Raw genomic sequence first — 13,265 nt, 5'->3', positions numbered from 1 at the left:
ATCAAAAGCACCTCCACACAGCTCAGCCCAGTCACAGTTCTAATGAAACCGAGTGTTGAGGAGCTTTTCCCTCCCTCAGATGTGCAAGAGGCAACACAGGATCAGAAGAGACTGGCAGGATTTCATAAGCATCACTCACCTAAACAATGCAAAGCGTTGCCCAGATTTTCTGGGGCTTCGGTTTTCAGCTTTACCGGTGTTGAATACTTTTTATCGATTAATGGCTGCTTTTCACTCGGGGCCCTCCTCGTGTCTGGCTTCTTTTTCTTGGTGGCTCTGAGAGGCTCAGCCAACATCCGCACTTCCCTGGGGAATGCTGTGAGCACCTGGATGGCCCCGGCTTTGATCTTGGCTTCCAGGCCCTCTTCGGTGCCAAATTCATCTGTTTGTGAGATCTTGTACAGAGGCAGCACGTGGAGCTGTTCGTCGCTCGGGATCACCCCCACGCTCCGGTTGTCCTCCTTCGTCAAGGTACAGACCTGGCAAGAGCAGGGACAGTGACAGGTGACCCCACAGACCCCGTGCTGGGAATACTGGGGCAGCCACCCCAGGCCTCACTGCCTGCTTGCATTTCACGGCCTCAGGGCTGTGGGGCTTTCAAATGCAAACATCTGACACACATTTTGTTTGATCTGTAATGACACAGAAAAGTTATTGGTACTTTAACAAGATCAAGGCACGTCTTAGACAGGAAAAATGAAACTCTTGTTCAGCTTACACTACCCACAAATATATGCCAATCTTGGAAAATAATCTCAGCTGTAAATACAGTGTTAAATTCCTAAGCATTCCAATTATTTTTTAAATACATAAATACATCTTTGATGATCAGATTCATTTTTAAGGACTGTAAAATACAAAAAATTATTATTTTTGGACTGAAAAAGAAGTTTCTATGATCTACAATTGGTTTCGGTTTTGGCTGGCAACTGAAAAAACCCACTGCAAATAGTTACTTATACTGCTCTACACTTTTAGCAAATCTCAGCTCTAACTCACTCCCTCTCTCAACACTTCCTTAAATTAACATCCCACTGTAATTAAGCCACAAGACTCAGGAAATATTCTGTTAGGCCACTGCCCTCCTTCCTGTCATTCTGGGTTGTGAGATCCTGGAGCCCAGGACAGTGCTGGTTACATCCAGTTTGATAAGGGCACATGAGAAATGGGTATAAATATTCCAACTTATTGCAACAGTTTCCTTATCACAACTGTAAGCTGAACACTTCCAGCAGTGCTGGAGTTCCAGCTGTGACTAACACTAACCCTTCCCCTTGAAAGCAGCACTCAAACCAGCAGGATTCCTGGTGTCACTCCCAAGGGATGGCGACAGCTCTGAGTGCCTTAGCACACGTACAAACAGTCACCCTTTCCTGGGTTTACCAGTGGCACTCCTGAGGGACCACTACATCATCTCACACTTCAGGTGAGCTGCTGCTTCACAGGAGTTACTAACTACACACACAAAGGAATAGGAGCACCATCCATCCAAGGATGGGATGATACTCCCTAAGTGGAAACATATCATTCCATCACTGTTGGCTGAATGCCATGCCTATCCTGAACAGTCAGTCCAATTTCCCAGGATCTTGTCACCATGCCTAAGATTCCAGGGGAGGAGAATTATATTGTTATTATTTAGGAGGGGAAAAAACAAAACATTTTTAATTTTACAGCACAGCTTTTGCATAAAGGCATCACACAGTTATTTCTAGAACACTGAAGTTGCAGAATCCCAAACTAAAAACCCTGGATCAATAAGGGGGTGGCTGGGGCTGCATCAATGGCTCTATGCAAAGCTTGGCAGTGGCAGAGCAGCAGCAGGAGGGGCTCTGAGGGGCAGACAAGGGGGAAGAGCTTTTGGGAGGCAGCTGGCAGGGTGAGGGAGGGCTCTGGGGGCAGCTGTAGCATGGCTGAGGTGCTGCTCCATGCGTACTCACCTCCGGGGCAGCCTCTGCACTACGGGAGAGTCAGAGAAAACAACCATTGTTCCATGAGCAGTGAACGGAGCTGCACCTCCAGACTCCCCCACACCCCAGCCCAGCACCTCATCCCTGCTCCCACCTCGGCTGGGCACGGCAGGAACAGGCTGCCTGCAGCTCCATGGGGGGAGCTGACCTGGATCCAAACCTGAGCACTCAGCAGGGAAATTTTACAACTTGGAACAAGAGGGAAAATCTCCAGAGACAATTCGGTTTCTGCAAAGTTCAGTGAAATCTGGCTGAAATTTGCCAGCAGATTCCAAGTTACTTGGGAAAGGTGAGGGAAGGTCAGACATACAGAGAGCACAATTCCATATGACTGGTGTTTCAGAAAGCCCAGCACAGCCTCCCCCTCTAAATTGAAATCAAAAGAAGTGATGAAATGAGCACTGAGGGGCCTGGGTCCCACTTGTTCTCATCAGGAACTGGGCAATTCCCACTTGTTTTTTAGAATACCATGTCCAGCCCGTGCCTAGCCCATGCACAAGTCCTGAAGATTTAATCTGGTCTCAATTATTTTGAAAACTGAGACCCTCATCCAGTTTGCTGTTCTAAATTTCCATGCAAAAGCCAACACCTTCCTTGGAACAGGAAAGCTGGAGAACTGTTTTGAGGAACTAAACAAGATGAGGGCTGCAATATATTGACAGAACTATGGTGAAAGTATAGTCAACTCCAACACACCCTATATTAAATACCGAGTTAGAACACATCAAGAAATTAATGTATATCCAAAACTGTTAAAACCCTGAAGACCAGTACACCTACAACCTAAATACCAAAAGAGCTATTTTATTATTTTATTATATGTAGAATTTCAAGGTGCCCTCGTAATACATTTTAACATAAAAGTGAGGACAAAATGGCAAATGGGTAATTGAAAAATTAATGTTATGGGGAAACCAGCTACAAATGAAGGCTGTACATATAAGCCAGCATCTTACAGCTGAAGGTGGTAAGCCACTGAATGAGAAGTACTTGCTTAGAAAAAACATTCCAGAATTCAAATCTGTGCAAAATATTCCATTAAGAAACTTAGAGAGAAGCTTTTTTGCTGAGAAGTCAAAAGCAACACTTTCCATTGGTACTGAAACTGTGCTGCAAACTGCCCAAAATTAAACCCGAACATGAGAAAACCATCAGGTCTGTTAAAGGCCATTTACAGGGTGAAGCTGCATATCCTGCTACTCTGCTTTTTCCAGAACACGCAGCTAAATCATCCAGGATGCTCAAAGGCCACAGAAAATGCTGGCCAAGTGGTTTGTTTAGGTTTCCAGTTTCCAGTGTGTGTGGCAATCAAACCCATTACCTGTTTTGGGTTTAGTGATGTCATGGTGAAACTTGCGTATTTGTAAGACTTTATTATTAATTTCTTTTAAACTTGAAATGCATGAGGAACTCAATGCAATTCCCTCCAGAGATCTCCAGAGAAACATCTGTAGCCACACAGCTCCCAGTGCATTATTGTGGGACTCTTTGATCTGCCTTTGTCCTCCTGAACCTCGCATGTAGAAATGATGGAGCCTTTTCCACTGTGTTGTAAGAACAGATGTTTTAAATTCAGGTTTCAGCAGAGCAGTCAAACAGCCTTTCTCAACCTTAAAGATGGAACCAAGTTTCCTACCCACACCTCCCCTGTGCAGCTGGAGAGCAGAGTGGGTGTCCCTGGGCCCAGGTGCTGCTCCATCCTTGCCTGCCAGGACACACACAGACCTCTGGGCTTTCTCTGCAGCCCAGACAAACCGTGGGGTTCTGCTGGCCTGATCCACCCTGGACAGGTGTGTGCAGGCCAGGATTGGAGGTGGGATCCCCAGCTGTTTTCCTTTGAGCACTCCCTGCCTCCCAGGTGGTGGCACAGGTACAGCACACGAGCCGCTCTCCGGGCACTCACAGGTTACCAACGTGAACGTGAAATGTTTCTCCATTTTCACAATAACAAAACTAGAAAACCCTTTACAGCCCAGAGGGTTTATCTTCTCTCCTCTTTGTTATAACCTGAAGCCCCAGCCTAAGCCTCTGGTTCTCCTGCAGCTCCCGAGGCAATGGCAATGTGATGTAACCATGCAGACATCCTGTCAGCTCCTGCAAAGGCCTGGAGCCACGTGCTGTGACACAGCAGGCTGTCCTACACAAGTACAAGAAGGGATGGGAACAGCAGAGGCTTTGAGATTTTATCCAAACTGGGAGCACTTAGTGGATGGATTGCTGATTGACACTACATATAAACTACATATTGTAGCTGCCCTTGAAGCATAGATTTACCTTCCTGCCCTTCTTCCCAATGCCTCTGCAGTCTGTGTGGCTCCAGGGATTCCACACAACTGCACTGGTCTCCCATTGCTCAGCCCCAGCCCACATCCCTGTCGGGTGAGAACAGTCCCAGCCAGGGCCTGCACAGCCTTTGTGCCACAGCAGTGACTGAGGGGCATGAGGAGTGTGATCCTTCCCAGCTAATCCAGTAAAGACACAGCAGAACTTCCATTTCACAGACTCCATTAATAACTGTAAAGCTTCTCTCTGTGTTGCTCCTTTAGCTTCTATCCCCCAAGGAACACTGCCCCTGACACTGCAGCTGTCACGTACAGCTGGCCCTTAGAGAACACAGAGATGACACAAGTGTCTGAGTAAAAATGAATGGTGTATTTATTGCCTTAAAGTTCTTAATAACAATTCATTGGCAAAAATTACTTTGACCTCTCTCAGCACATTAGTTTACATTTCTATAGAAATGTCAGGTGTATTCTTTCTACTACAGAGCAAGCAGGGAACAGCAGTTTGTATTTTCAGCTTTCTACCAAAAGCAGCTCTGCTAAATTCAGGGCAAGACTCTGCTGGCCAGGGACAAAGTTCTGTCTCTCAGATCTCCAGTGATAATTACCAGTTAACAGTAATCCTCAATCTGGGTAAGTTAAGATGCACTGTTTTCTCTTGTTTTACAGAAGGCATTTCCAAAACTCTCCCACTGCTAAATGACAGCCTGATTTATTTTCAGAGTCACATACAAAAAATGCAGCTGATCAAATACATACCTAGAAAAATCCAAGAATGCTTTTCTGAAGTTCTGGCAGAGGCAGTGGTGAGAAGTTATTACTGACAGCTCATTAGATAATATATTCTTCTAAGTGTAAACTCATTCGTTATCATTAACCTCACCCAAGTGTTTTGCTGTCTCTGGTTTAAGTAATCTGAATAGATTGTGGTTTTCCTTTACTTTGGGTGCCCTGCACAGCATTCCTTCCATACCTGTGGGCACCAATGACAAGGGGAGAACACAAAAAGGTGTCACTTCCACCAGCAGAACCAGCAGCATTCACCCATTTCACAAGGTATTTACCTGAACCTTTTTAGCCCAGAGGAGCTTTAGATTTTATAAATTAACCATTTTGTGTTGGAGTAAGGAGGAAGGGAAGAAATCTTACCAAGTTGACAAGTGCACTTGTGTAGAGATTTTAAAATGTAAGGTGTGATGAGCAGTGAAAAAAAATCAATCAAATTACAAGACAAAACCAGTAAAGCCATGGATGCTTGAGGTTTTTAAGGTAGTGCAAATCATTCTCCTTCTGTCCATTACCAGATTATCAGAGCAGTCTGTGTGAGAGCTGTCACCTCAGGTGTTGTACTTGCACACACTGCATTTTACAGACAAAATATGTCACAGTTATGTAAGTAACCCCTCCATCATTATGGCCAGTGATTTATAAGAAATCATCACATATTTTAAACTGACTCAGCAGCCCAGAGCAGCTTCTGAACTAGACAGGACTGCAGGAGGTGACCAGACAGGTGCTGGGATCACACATACTAATTTCTTTTTGTGTTCTTACCACTACATTTCCTATGGCATTACCAGATTTGGTTATAAGCCAAAATTAGCAACCCTAATTTTGATTATCATCACAACAATCTAGACTGAAGCAAGCCCAGTGTCTTCTGCCACCCTGTCTGCAAAAAAATCAACATTTTTTGCTTTAGGCTCCCAGTCCATGTGACTGTAACTGTGACCCAGACAGAGAACAGATGCTGTGTCCTGTCCCCACAGCCCCAGCTCCCACAGATCACAGGGGATCTCCAGCTCTGATTCACCTTCAGTGTCCCAGTTCAAGCAGGTAAATTGGGTGTTAATACTTACAGCTTTTTCCTATTTACAAATAGCCCCTTGCTGCAAGTACATTGAAATAAAGAGCAATCACACCTAAATAAAGAGAACACAGGGATGCAGCAGTTATTTGTGAGTGAGCTACCCAATGAAAACCAGATTGCAAGGCATAGTTTTCAGCAGTTAAAATGATGTAGTAATGTTCTGCTAGACTGACAAAATTTGGCAGAACTTGATAGTAAGACAGTGGTAAGTTCTGGCCCATACAAAGACCTTACACAGTTGTAATGTTCCCTGATTCTGAGACAGAATTACTTGCAAACACACCCTGTACAATCCATAAAGTATCAACACCAAGGATAATCTGAAGCTGCAGTGACATCAAGTGATTACAGATAAATGTATTTGTTCCCCAATACAAAAGGTTTAATTGTTCCTCCAGCTGCTTCTGGCCATAACTTATGACTTCTCTGGGATCCAGTATGGCAGAATGAGTAGAAGACTTGGTTTCCATTTCATTTTGTCTTTTAATTTAATGGGCAATGAATGGAGCCCTTAAACTATTATTTTCAGAGCACCTGAGCTAAATTTCATCAAAGAGTATACCATGCAGTTTGTCTGACAAGGAGGCCTCATTTTCAAGTTTAGGATCTTCAAGGGCATTCAATTCCTACACTCCGGAAGCAATTTTGCAATGTGTACTTCAACATTCTTATATAAAGTATCCACACAGAAGAATGCTGGCAAAAATAATAGTCTCTTGAGGACTGACATTCCTGGTGAATTCCCAGACCTGCTTCCATACTTTAAAGGAACAGCCATTTGCTCACCTTACAAGCACACAATTAACATTAAACAACTGGCCCAGTCATTTCACTGCTCTTACATTCAAAAAATGAATGTTAACTATAGGTGTAAATGCAACATTTTATTGCATCACAGCAACACTAAGTCAAATTGTATTTCCAAATTTTAAAAAAGACTGTTTCTAAAGTAGGCAGAGATTTTAGATAGATTTTTTTCTAGATATCCATCCTTTGATAGAGAAGTTACTTGAGTATTACCTGCACTGCTGTACAAGAAGTCACCCTCACTTTTAGAGCCCTGCAATGCTCCAGCTGCTCAGAGAACACTGCCAGTTTTATCTTTGCTGCTTTGAGCTTGGCTTTCTGTATTTCTAAATGATCACTGATTTGAGTAATTCCCAACCCACTTTCTCACTGGCAGTCCAGCGAGGTGTTTGTACAACAGCCACACCCATCTGTGGGTTTCCCTTCCGTGCTCAGATTCAGTGATCACAGTGATCCCTGGCTCTGTGGGACAGTCCCTGAGCCAACCCCTGTCCGTACAGTGATCCCTGAGCCAACCCATCCATACAGTGATCCCTGAGCCAGCCCCATCCATACAGTGATCCCTGAGCCAACCCATCCATACAGTGACCCCTGAGCCAGCCCATCCATACAGTGACCCCTGAGCCAACCCCATCCATACAGTGACCCCTGAGCCAGCCCCATCCATACAGTGACCCCTGAGCCAACCCCATCCATACAGTGACCCCTGAGCCAACCCCATCCATACAGTGATCCCTGAGCCAACCCCATCCATACAGTGATCCCTGAGCCAGCCCATCCATACAGTGATCCCTGAGCCAGCCCATCCATACAGTGACCCCTGAGCCAGCCCCATCCATACAGTGATCCCTGAGCCAGCCCATCCATACAGTGACCCCTGAGCCAGCCCCATTCATATAAGTGATCCCTGAGCCAGCCCCATCCATACAGTGATCCCTGAGCCAGCCCCAGTCTGTACAGTGATCCCTGAGCCAACCCATCCATACAGTGACCCCTGAGCCAACCCATCCATACAGTGATCCCTAAACCAACTCCAGTCCATACAGTGACCCCTGAGCCAACCCATCCATACAGTGACCCCTGAGCCAACCCCAGTCTGTACAGTGATCCCTGAGCCCACCCATCCATACAGTGATCCCTGAGCCAGCCCCATCCCTACAGTGACCCCTGAGCCAGCCCTGTCCCTACAGCAGTGCCCGGCTCGGTGCCCAGCCCTGCCCATCCCTACAGTGACCCCTGAGCCTGCCCTGTCTGTACAGTGACCCCTGAGCCAGCCCCATCCCTACAGTGACCCCTGAGCCCGCCCCTACAGTGGTGCCCAGCCCTGCCCATCCCTACAGTGACCCCTGAGCCCGCCCCTACAGTGGTGCCCGGCCCTGCCCAGCCGTACGTACCACGGTGCTGCCGTTGTGCATGTTGTGGGTGTCCTTGTGTGCGTGGGCACAGAAGTCGATGCAGGCCGTGACCCCGGAGAAGGGCCGGCCCGCCTGGCAGCCCAGCCGGCAGTCGGGGCCCATGTGCTCGTTCTCCACCTGCAAGGACAGTGCACTACAGCTACTTGGGACTCAAAGGGAGGGAATGGGAGCCCCAGGGCCACCCCCCCCTTGTGACAGAGTGAAGGCAGCCAAGAAGCCACAGTGATCAAAAAGCACGTATTTCCCTATCAAACATGGAACACTTCTGGTTGGATGTCAGCGAGATAATCAGGTCAGCCAGACTCTAAGTGTCTTGAAACAGTGAAACCAATTTATTTACAGTATTATCTCTGAGCCTTTGTCACCTGTGCCCAGCTCAGGCCACAACTGAACTCCCAGTTCAAATCTGGAGGTGCAGTACATTAAAACCTGCCAAATGCCCCTGGAAGCAGCAGCTCCACAGCACCGCAAGGCCTGGGGCTGCTCCTTGGTTTGGGACCAAGCTGCTGCTCAGAGCTGAGTGTCACACACCTACCTGGTTCTGGAAAGCTTCCGGAGCAAGCTTCTTATACACTGGAGCCACATCAGTAGCCAATGTTTGCAAATTATTTTCCAGAAGTTCCTCCTGCAGAGAAAGGCAACATTCAGTGCTGGAGGTGGCTTTGAAAGCATCTCAGCCAGCTGAGAGATGCCTGACAGCTCAGCCTCTGCCTCCTGTTTTATTAATCTGACTTCTGTCCTGCTGCCCTTTGTCACTAGCCATAAATGTCTACTTTTGCATGACCAAAACACCAACATAGTTAGATATAAATCAACCAAATAACAGTGGAGGGTATCTGCTGGGGCAAAGAAACCCAGCACAGGGGAACTCATTTCTGCATCAGTTCTGATACGTGTCAAGGAGGGAGGTATGTTCTACACAAAACTCATACCCCATTGTGAGCGGGGATGGAGCCTCAGGTCTTCTTTTAGTGTTTTGCTTATGGGCCTTAATCCACATTGACACAGCTCTGCTAAAAGAAGCCCAGGTTTCCAATACATTTCCTTTAACTGTAGGAGAAACTGCCAATTGCATTTAACACTCATTTCAGCTCTTAGGTCTTTTCTCAGAGGTACATTTCTCATACTGCAACAGAACTTTCACCAGGAACAGCTGTTAACTCTTTTGTTCTTTGGAGGTGCAAAACTTATGGAAATAACTACAAGATTTGGAAATAATATTCCTTTCCTTAGGCAAAGCCATATAAACTCAGAATTAGCTAGGTGGGCTTGTATGGCAGCATCACATTTAAATTCTTATTTATAGACACAATCTCCACATTCTTATCCTAAGTTTTTGCTTTTCCAGAAAAATCACCAACCAACTGGTGACAGACACACTTTGTTTTCCTCCAAGGACCAGACTCTGAGACACAACCACCTGTGTCTTCAGTTTTGCATTGTGTGGAAATGCAAAAACCAACAGCTGATTTTGTTCAAAAAAACCCAAACCCACTTGTCCCCATACCCTGTAAACACCAGTGTACAGAAGACTCACTTTTTTCCATGCAGTGTTCCCTTACAAGACAATACTGTATTTGTAACTCACACCACAGCCAGTTCATCAGCTGGAAACGCTGCCACGAGGGTTTCTGAACTGCACTGAAGGTAACATATCCTTCATTATCTATCCTAAGTACCATTCTTACCTAAGGATATTATACCTTTAACTCATCTCACTCCATACAGTGCTTCAAATGATCCAAGTCCTTCTGGACTTTCAACTATCTTTTTCTCGATTTGCTTTCTTAATTGAAAATTTAATTTTATTAATACTTCCTAGCTTTATGTCATCTGCAAAATCATCAATAGCCAGTATTTAGCTAAAAGAAGTACCTGCTAGAAAAAATAATGCCAAAAATAAGTGTGCCACTGAGCCTGCTCTGACCACAGACCTCCTGGAGCTGCCTCAGCTCTGTGTTTCCTTAGACACACAGGGAGGTTCTGCCTTGGGGGGTTCCCCAGCTAATTCAAAGCATCCCAAACCTACAGAGGACATGCCTGCACAGAATGCACCATGCCCAGCATTAGACAGAGGGAGAACCTGAACACACAGGGAATGGCAAAAGACAGAGAAGGAACAGGATTCCTAAAATAAAAGAAGCCAAATAAACACATTTTTCTATAAACAAAGTTTATAAAACAATTTCCTCTTGAGACAAGCAAGGCTGGGTTTGGCCTGTTCTGCCTTCAGCTCACAACACCTTTATTCCTTCTCCATGAAAATATTTTCAGAGTAAAACACTAATGGGGTTGGGTTTTTTAGATGTTCGTTACTTCCCATAATCCATCATTAATTTCCTTAATAACCTTTGTGACATCACTGACACTCCTAACCAGCAATTAGCAGAATCACTTCACTGCATCGTGTTTTAGTGTATCCATTCCTTCAAAACCATTTAAAAAACATGCTGGCCACAGAAAAAAAATAGTTTATTCTTGGTGACAGAGGAAGCCCAGGCTGTCAGCTGGTCCTACAAAAGTGGGAAAGCAGTTGTACCTTGGGGTTGCACATTTTCTGTGCCAAGGCAGAAGCCCTGAAGGTCTGAGCTACAGGCTTGGTCCTTAGGGAAACCCTCGAGCTGTGTTTTACACTTCCAAGAGTGAACGTTTCACACAGGTTACACAGGGAGCTAAACATGCAGAAAAGCATTTAAGGATAATTTTAGGGTATTTAAATACATAAGTGACACTGAGTTTTCACCCAGTGGAATAACAATTCTAAATACTACAGTTAAAAAAACTGCACTGGCTGTGTGTCTGTGATAAGCTCTGCACACGTGTATGAGAGAAAAAGGGGTGAAAATCCAGAGATTTCACTCCCAGTTCTGAAAATCACCAGAAGATGTGTTTGGAGGGGAAAAAAAAAAAAGAAATCTTACTTGCTTAGGGTCATCAGTGAGAAGCCTAAACTTCCTGGGGTTTTTGCTCCTGGCAAACTTACAGCCATTGAAATACATACTCCATGAACAGCCAAATGAGAACGATGCTCCACAAGTTTCTGGGTCAAGTCCTTGACATGCACAAGTACGACTAGGAAAGGAAATAAAGACAGTCAGGTCAGCTGGCAACACAGCTCTTGGGTCTGGGGATTTTTAGGTCAATGCTATTTGCTGTTTCTTTTATAATACAGAGCATAAAACAAAGGAATTTATAAAATACATGGCTTAACCAGATATTTTCTGTTAAGGAAGTATTCATGTGTAGAGGGCTGACTCTTCTCCCCAGGAAGACAGACTCAGCGCCCCCAAGACCTAATTCTGGGAAATAAATACTCAGTCACAGCTCTATAAATACACCCGTGCTACTTTCATTTTGAATTCTCCAGTTGGATAACCCTTTTATCCAGGAAAGTAGCCCTGCAACTAAAGGTTACCCCTAAATCCAATAGTTATTGTGTTATGTGCAGCAATACCATTAACTCCAAATTGATCTGACTTTCAAAGTGGACTCTAAGAACACGAGCATTAGATTCAGGTCCCTGTACAGCTATTAGTCTGTGAAATGTGAGCTACACAGAGATCAGCACAAAGGCAGCACTGCACTTACAATATATTCTTATTAAACAAACTCAATGCCTCTCAGGCACAGAGAGGGAGATCCTGGGTTCAGGATCCCGTCTGTTTTAACAAGTGCAATCCCACGTTGGTGGCAGCTCTTTGAGCCTGGTGGGTGTGCAGAGGGCACCCAGGGCAGCATGCACAGAGCCAGGGGAGGAGCTCACGGCCACCCCCTCCCTGGGCACGGCCCGTACAGCTCCCACAGAGCAGGAACGAGGCGTGACACAAGTGCCAGCCGGTGGCTGGGCTGTGTGCATCCTGTCCAGCTGAAGTGCTGCGTTGGCAGGCTGTCCCCGCAGAGCCCAGGCAGCCCCGAAGGAAGAAGGGACTCACTCCTCGTTGAGCGCGCACCGGCGGCTCGTGGGGCAGCCGTACTTGCGCAGGCTCTGCGTCAGCTCCTTGTACAGGGTGTCTGCCAGCAGGTGGGGGATCCCCTCCCAGGCCAGGATCAGGATCACGATCACGGCCGTCTGGCAGTGGTGGCCCGCCCGCTGCCGCACCAGGCACAGCAGCTTCTCCTCGTCGCTGCTCCTGCGGATCACCTGCAACAACCACGGGGTTACTCTGGGAACAGACACCTCCTCAGCTGCTCCTCTCTGGGATGGGTGAGGCCCCAAAAGCAAGGGATACTGCTGCCCAAAGAGTGCCCATCACAGGCGGGACCGGGACTGCATCACACTCAGCCCTGGGCAGAACAGGGTTTTGGGCTGCTTTCTTACCTGCAGGAGAGACAGCAGCGTATTTGACAGGGGGAGGAGTGTTTTAGATCTTGTACACATGCAATAAAGGAGATGCATTAAAGGGCAAATAACCTCTGGAAGGAAACAATCCTGAGACAAGAGATCCACTAAGAACCCAACAGTTACCCTGAAAATAAGGCAGAAGGTACAGTGCCCAACCCCAGAAGGCAGGTGTGTGAAAGCACACCAGTAGGGCACACGTGTTAGGACCAGCTACAAGTGTTAGAGATCAGTACCCAAGATGGTCCTCACCTTGCAAATATAAGAAAGCAATGAAAACAGTTTGTGTTCTTAGTGAAGGAAACAATGGGATTTTTCACACATATCCCTAGACTACCTCCATTAAAGCTCTCAGAGTGGTGAAGCTGTTACTGACCTGCATGATGTACAAAGCCATCTCTGGCAACCTTCAAACACAGAGACTAACCAGTGTGGAACAGTACAATGCACCACTGGATAAAAAGGGGGAAATTATCAAAGAACTAGACAATCCTACTCCCACATATTTAGGGCTTTGCCATAATCTGGAAGTCACATTTAAGACCGCCAAAAAAAGCAGTAAGGCTAGGTATTATGGAACAC

The 13,265-nt window shown here is 46.1% G+C and overlaps 1 protein-coding gene across 10 annotated transcripts in view; it reads right to left on the bottom strand.

Moving 5' to 3' along the window:
• TET1 (tet methylcytosine dioxygenase 1) overlaps positions 1-13,265 on the bottom strand; it is a 96,203-nt gene that overhangs the window by 13,725 nt on the left and 69,213 nt on the right. For 6 of the 10 annotated variants that reach the window (XM_051800236.1, XM_051800237.1, XM_051800238.1 and 3 more), the window contains 5 exons: positions 12,277-12,485; positions 11,266-11,416; positions 8,880-8,969; positions 8,324-8,461; positions 140-479 (listed from right to left, as the gene is read on the bottom strand). In XM_051800236.1, coding sequence (XP_051656196.1) covers positions 140-479; positions 8,324-8,461; positions 8,880-8,969; positions 11,266-11,416; positions 12,277-12,485 — 928 coding nt within the window. Of the gene's footprint in view, positions 1-139; positions 480-4,603; positions 7,418-7,933; positions 8,130-8,291; positions 8,462-8,879; positions 8,970-11,265; positions 11,417-12,276; positions 12,486-13,265 lie in introns of those variants that run through there. The other 4 variants (XR_007906743.1, XR_007906744.1, XR_007906745.1 and 1 more) reach the window with 4 other exon arrangements.

The sequence above is a fragment of the Manacus candei genome, unplaced genomic scaffold (genome assembly GCF_025592945.1).
Source record: "Manacus candei isolate 608988 ecotype Guabito, Panama unplaced genomic scaffold, ASM2559294v1 h1tg000050l, whole genome shotgun sequence".
NCBI classification, from domain to species: domain Eukaryota; kingdom Metazoa; phylum Chordata; class Aves; order Passeriformes; family Pipridae; genus Manacus; species Manacus candei.
This window is presented reverse-complemented; position numbering and strand designations above follow the sequence as displayed.